The sequence below is a fragment of the Trametes versicolor genome (assembly GCF_000271585.1).
Source record: "Trametes versicolor FP-101664 SS1 unplaced genomic scaffold TRAVEscaffold_1, whole genome shotgun sequence".
Lineage (NCBI taxonomy): Eukaryota > Fungi > Basidiomycota > Agaricomycetes > Polyporales > Polyporaceae > Trametes > Trametes versicolor.
The window spans coordinates 709,499-716,392 of NW_007360321.1; the positions used below are offsets into that span (position 1 = coordinate 709,499).

A 6,894-nucleotide genomic window follows, 5' to 3' on the forward strand; every position below is an offset into this window, starting at 1 on the left:
TAAACATGAATCCAGTCTGTGCCGAGTCAATAATCAACTCAGTGAATCCTCTGCTGTGTTCGGAACGAAAGCATACTCACCGAATGATGCATTGCCCTCGACAATATCTCCCCGAGCAGCGGCAGGGGTCCACAATGCCCGCCAAAGGTCCACAAACCTAGTCGGGGTAGACCGGCGGAGGTTCTATGAGCAACGCATGCATCTCCCGCTGATCTGCGCGTAAACGTCCTAGCTCCTCCTGGAGTAGCGTCACCTGGGCTCGCAATGCGGGGTCTGTCGTTCGCGAGGATCCAGTGTACGCGCTCGGGCTCGAGAGAGAATCCCGGCGACGGACGCCCATGGACTCGGACTCAACCGAATGGAACTCCTTACTGGACGGGGTGCCGAGGCCGTGTGGAGGTTGGAGAGGGGGAGTGTCGGAGTACGACGCGGTCGTGGACCATCCCGCGCGGCCGATATTGTCTACGGGTAGTGAGGGCTGCGCGAGGACATGGCATGAGCATGCGTACACAACCATCAACGTGCACAGTCCGAGCACTCACCGCATGAGGATGTGTTACGGGCCGTGCAAGGGCGGTCGCGGGCGAATTGTAGGCGTCGGCCATGGGTGTCGTAGTAGGGAGAGAAACCGGAGGCTTCTTTGACCAGTTTGTGAATCGGGGAGGTACGAATCCGCGATAGCGCTGTTTGCGGAGACAGCACAGTAGGACTAGCAGTGCGGACAGGACAACTACGCCGCCCACCACACCCCCCGCGATGGCACCGATAGGCGGAGACGATCGGGAGTCCCGCTCTACTCCGGGGGGAGACGGGTTAGGAGAGTTCGACGATGCGGGAAGGGTGGTTGCGGATGCCGATCCGAGTGTTGAAGAGCTCGGGTCGTCTTCGTCGACGGTGTAGAGCATGTAGTCGAACATGAGGAGGGATGAGTTGGCCCCACTTGCTCGCACTTCGATGTTGTGCTCGGTGTTGGTCAAGTTCGTTGCGTGGAAAACGAGCGTGTTGTACAAGATGGTAGAGGTGGCGTCGGGGATGTGCTCGTACGAGTTGGAAAACGTGTTGTCGATCAGGAAGGTGAGGTTCACGTAGGTGATCGTATTCGCCACGGTGTTGGGGACGATGAAGAACACATAGATCGCCGTACCCGAGAAGGGAGTATTGATGGTGTGGGCTAGATCTCCCGGCGTGTATGTGGAGTCGTGCCAAGTACCATCGACGGTCTGCAAGAGGTCGATGTTTTTCTTTGGGAGCAGGTGGCAAGTCGTACAGGTGGCTCCTTGCTGCCAGTTGCTATCGGGGTCGACAGTAGGCAGGTATACGGGCTTCACACCTGTGACGCTATCACCGTTCTCATCGTCAATAGTTCGGTTGACGAGGCGAGCGGTTGCGACGGAAAGCGAGAATAGAAAGAGTAAAGGAGAGGTATGTTGAAATACGGTGACGTTGAGTCTACTTAGTACGCATAGCACCTGTCGTATATGTGCCTATCGGACTTTCATTCGAGTACTTACATTACTTACTTATCACTTCAAACTCCGCACCACCTCCTACGTACGGCCGTGCTACGTCTCTCTTTCCTCAGTCGTTCTATCGCCCGACTGAGGTATGTTCATGCTCTATGCTACGATACTCATACAGCCCACTCACTCTGTACTTACAGCTCCCGCTCACCCGCGTCTGCTATTAGGTACAGAGTCTAATTCAGTCGTTCTATCGCCCGACTGAGCTCCCGCTCACCCGCGTCTGCTATTAGGTTATGAGCCCTGCTCGCCAGTAGCGGGCAGTTCGTCGGTCTCGCGCGAAGACACTCACGGATCCGGTCTACGCTATCACGCCTTATTAACGACTGTCATTCACGACCTACGACTCAGTTCCGATCTCGTCTGATTGTCTCGATCCCACGTCTATGACCACCCCCGGCGGCTCGCCCACGACACAACCACCGTCCCTTCCCGACTCGACACCTTTACCACCCCCTGCTACGACCCCCGAACGCACCGCTGAACTCGCCGCACGCGCCGCCACGACCAATTCGATGTCGACCAAAGGATGGGAACTCCCGTCCGGCGTCAACTCGTTGGTCCCGACGCGTCCGCTGGAGAACGAAGACGGATATCGGGCATGGTCGATGCAAATGCAGGGTGCGCTCGAGTACGCGACCCTCTGGACAGTGGTGAGTGGCGAAGAGCTTGCCCCCTCCTCTACGGACACCACCGCACTCTCGCTCTGGAAGCGCAAGGACGGCGCCGCGCGCACGCTCATCATGCGCAACCTCGCGGCCGACCTGCAGTCGACTGTCAACACCTTGGACACGGCGATGCAGTTCTGGACTACGCTGAAGACTCAGTTCTCGCGTACGTCCTTGACTTCCGCTGTCACCTGGTTTCGGTCACTCGTCGCGCCCCTCTCGTCCGTACACAACCTCGAGCCGCACATCCAAGCGTACCTGGAAGCCATCGCGCACCTCAAGTCCTCCGGATTCTCTGTCCCTGACCAAATGGCCGCCGGCATCTTCCTCTCTACCCTCGTCGACATCGACGGCGAGCCCACTCAGTGGCTTGCCTTCACCGCCAAGTTCTCCCTCACCGACACCACGACCCTCAACTCGACACTCGCAGACGTCCGCAACGAGCGCCGGCGCGTCGTCGGCATGAAGCCTCCGGGCTCGTCGACCGACACCGCCATGGCACTTGAGCTGGCATTCACCACTCTCGAGAACGACCACCGCTCCCGCGGATCGAAGTGGTGCCGCTTCTGCAGGCGTGAAGGGCATTGGAGCTCGGAGTGCAGGTCGAAGGACGGCGGCGGCGGGTCAAAGAAGAAGCGCGGCCGAGGGAAGAAGAAGGACAAGGACAAGTCCAACGTAGCGCAGGACTCCGGCGCGGACTCTGGCTCCGACGACGAGCAGTCGCATTTTGTACGTTCCGAGCGCGTCCTATACACTTCCATTAACCAGTACTCCCTGTGTGACACTGAGACTGCCTTTGTCTCTCGCTCGCGCAAGAGTATGCCCGGCCAAGTCATCATCGACTCGGGCACGTCCTCACACATCCACTCGGTCAAGGCAGACTTCGTCGGCGTTCACTCGACGTCTAGTACTATACGCGGCTTCGGCGATGGCAGGACAACCGTCGCAGGCCGCGGCGAGGCGCAGCTACTAGCACGACTACCTGATCATGGTTGCACACGCCTCCGCCTCACTGATACCTGCTACGTGCCGGGCACCTCACCCAGTCTCATCTCTGTATCACGGCTTGACAATGCCAATTGCTATACGCTTTTTGGCAACGGTCGCTGTGTCACGTTCGAGAATCGTGATGGCGGTGCTCTTCTGCGCAACGTCCTCGGGAACGGCAGTGTTGTGCTGACAGGCACGAAGGGCGCCGACCGGCTATATCACTTGGATACTCCGAGCGAGTCCGCATTCCACGTCTCCACGAACCCATACGGAAGACTGCAGGACCTCCACGGGCGTCTCGGACACCTCAACTATCAATCCATCCGGAAACTTGTCCGCAAAGGCCTCGTGCGTGGAGTCAAGCTGTCAAAAGCTGAGCTCAACGCTGAGCCACCACCCTGCTCGTCCTGCATGCAAGGCAAGATGACTCGTGCCTCATTTCCCCGCTCTCAGAGTGGTCGACCCGAGCGCGAACTCTTCCTCGCATCCACCGATCTCTGGGGTGAAGCACAAGTTCAGACACCTGACGGCAAGCGGTACGTGATGACAATCACGGACCATTACCACCGTTGGCTCTGGGTTGCTTTCCTGCGACACAAGTCGGACGCTTTTGGTGCGTTCAAGGAGTGGCTCGCCCGAGTTGAACGTGAGACTGGACTCAAGCTGGCCAAGCTTCGTGCTGACAACGGCGGCGAATACGTAGGCAATGCGTTCAAGGACTTCTGCAAGGAGCGTGGCATCCAGCTCCAGACCACCTCTCCTAGGACTCCTGAACAAAATGGAGTCGCAGAGAGCCAGAACCGCAGCATATTCGACCGTGTCCGCACCATCCTCATCGACTCTGGACTCCCACTCAACCTCTGGGGAGAGGCGGTCAACTACATCGTCTACACGAAGAATCGCAACCCGACTGCTGCACTTGACGGATCGACCCCTTTCCAGACTCGGTATGGCCACGCCCCGGACATCTCATTCCTGCACCGCTTCGGGTGCCGTGCCTATGTCTACAACGACCATCCGAGCCGACGAAAACTCGATCCACGAGCACGCGAAGGCATCTTCGTTGGATATGCGGACAACCAGAAGGCTTACCGTGTCTATTTCCCAGACACACGGAAGCTTGTCACGTCAATTCACGTGCGGTTCCACGACGATGCGAATGGATTCTCAGGAACTCTGCCCGAGGGGGAGAAAGACTACGACTCGCTCATCGAGTCATTCGACCCACAAGCAGATCTCGATGATAGTCGACCATCTCACGGCCAGACTTCCGAGACATCCGCACTCGACGCCGCACCCGACGAGGCCGCCGCTGTTCCTGATGCAGCTCCCGACGAACAGCAAGCACCCATTGTTGCTCCGCCTGCACCAGACGCTCCACCAGCCCCACGCCCTCGTGGACGGCCCAAGGGCTCGAAGAACAAGAAGGGCGGTGTCGCCGTCCGTCACTCGAGCCGTGTACGAGCAAAGGCCGGCGTTGAGGCAGCTCCAAACGCTCCTGCTGAGGAGCCACACCCTCCACAAGCAGTCGCAGCACCGGAGCCGCCACTCGTCGAGCATCCTGTCCCAGGGGGAGATGTTCCGGAGGCAGACATGTCTGAGTCTGACCTTACTGAGCTCTCCGAGTCGGAGCGGTCAAACGACGAAGATGAGTCCGCAAATCTCATCGGCGCCCTCCTCGAACACTCCTTTGCCATATCTGGAGATGAACCGCAAACCTACAAGGAGGCGATGGCATCCCCTGAGGCGAACGAGTGGGAAGCTGCGATGGTGCAAGAGCTCGAGTCAATCGCATCCTTGGGCAGTTTCGAGCTCACCAGTCTACCTCCAGGACGCAAGCCTATCGGGACACGCTGGGTCTTCTTGGTCAAGCGTGACACCAATGGCAACGTCCTTCGCTACAAGGCCAGGCTGGTCGCTCAAGGCTTCACTCAGCAGCCTGGCGTTGATTTCCAGGAGACCTTCGCACCGGTTGCAAAAGCCGAGTCCATCAGAGCCATCTGCGCAATCGCTGCACAGCGGGATGGCATCATTCACGTTGTCGACGTGGATTCCGCGTTCCTCAACAGCGAGATGCCGGACGACCAAGAAGCGTATGTGAAGCAACCGCCCGGGTTCACGCTGCACGGCCAAGAGACCAAGGTCTGGCGGCTGCGTAAAGCGCTGTACGGACTTCGGCAGTCTGGCTATCTCTGGTACCGCAAGCTCAAGTCGATCATGACCTCGATTGGCTTCACAACTTGCCGGTCCGACCCATGCGTCTTCTTCCGGTATGACCACGACCGCAATCTCGCCATTGTGACATCTCACGTCGATGACCTCGCCATTTTCGGACTCGGGCTGTCTCTTGCTGCTGTCAACAAAATCAAGGACGAGATTCGGCGAGAGGTCCCGATCAAGGACGGACAAGATATATCTCTCTTGCTGGGCGTGAAGATCACTCGCGATCTGAAAGCACGCACGATCTCGTTCTCGCACACGCACAAGATTGACAAGGCACTCGAAGAATTCGGCTTCAAGGATGCACATCCCGTATGGTCCCCGATGCTTCACAGCCAGCGTCTCTCAGCAAGCCAAGCACCGCAGACACCCAAGGACATCGCCTTCATGCGGAACGTCAAATACATGTCCGCGGTCGGTACACTTATGCACATCGCTGTCCACACTCGGCCCGACATCTCGAAGGCTGTCCAGAGTGTCGCGCGGTTCATGGCGAATCCTGGCAAGCCTCATTGGCAAGCTGTGAAGCGAATCTTCCAGTACCTCAAGGGCACCCGTGACTACGTCCTGACTGTGGGCGGTAATGGCACTACTCAACCTCTCGCCTACTGTGACGCCGACTGGGGCAACGACCCGGATACCGCCAAGTCGACTTCTGGCTACGCTATCTTCATTGGCCAGGGCTGCATTTCGTGGTCAGCGAAGAAGCAGACGGTTGTCGCATTGTCCACGGGTGAGGCCGAGTACTACGCCAGCACACATTGCGGGCGCGAGATCATTTGGCTTCGACAACTCCTTAGCGAACTTGGACTCCTCCCTTCGCCTCGTCCCCCACCGACTCCTCTCCGCATCGACAGCACGACAGCGATCAAGATGATCAACAACCCGGACGAAGTTTCCAACCGTACAAAGCACATCAATATTTCGTACCACTGGATTCGCGACGCCGCACAGTCGCAACTCATCTCGACCAAGCATATCTCCGGGGAGGAAAACGTAGCGGACATTTTCACGAAACCGCTCGGGCCTCAACGCCACAAGCAACTCGTGATGAACTCTGAACCTGGAAGGCTGTAAGCCGCACAAAGAGAGGTCTTCAGTCTGTGAGAGAACGACTATGATTGCATAGTACTGTACCTGTAAGCCGCACAAAGAGAGGCTACAAGTACTAGTAAGTAAACATGTAAGGAAGCATAGGTAGTGTGGGACTTACTCTTCAGTCTGTGAGAGAACGACTGAAGAGCAGAGGCCTGCAGAGTCCTCCTTATATACTACTGGGGAGGACGATGAGTAAGCGTATAAGAAGAGAGCATGTGACGTCCAGAGGACGCTGACTGAGCGATGAGTAACGCTGAGTAAGGGAGCATAATCGACATAAGGTCAGATAGTCCATGGCTGAGTAATGCGAGTAATCCGGACGCTGTCTAGAATAGTCCGGAACATCGTAGAACGTACCAGAATCATGTGGAGGGATGGCAGGATGCCAAGTAAGTACA

General features: G+C 57.5%; 2 protein-coding genes across 2 annotated transcripts; one reads left to right on the forward strand and one right to left on the reverse strand.

Annotated features, from left to right (window-relative positions):
* Positions 1 to 157: 157 nt before the first annotated feature.
* TRAVEDRAFT_41344 (uncharacterized protein) lies at positions 158 to 1,464 on the reverse strand (the record flags this gene model as incomplete). Its single annotated transcript, XM_008033889.1, has 3 exons — positions 158 to 478; positions 543 to 1,338; positions 1,454 to 1,464. The coding sequence occupies 3 exons, from the start codon at positions 1,462 to 1,464 to the stop codon at positions 158 to 160; spliced, it is 1,128 nt and encodes a 375-aa protein (XP_008032080.1).
* A 2,011-nt stretch (positions 1,465 to 3,475) lies between these two features.
* TRAVEDRAFT_91644 (uncharacterized protein) lies at positions 3,476 to 3,742 on the forward strand (the record flags this gene model as incomplete). Its single annotated transcript, XM_008034415.1, has 1 exon — positions 3,476 to 3,742. A coding segment is annotated over one exon (267 nt), but the record flags the coding sequence as incomplete, so codon positions are not given.
* Between the last annotated feature and the right edge of the window lie 3,152 nt (positions 3,743 to 6,894).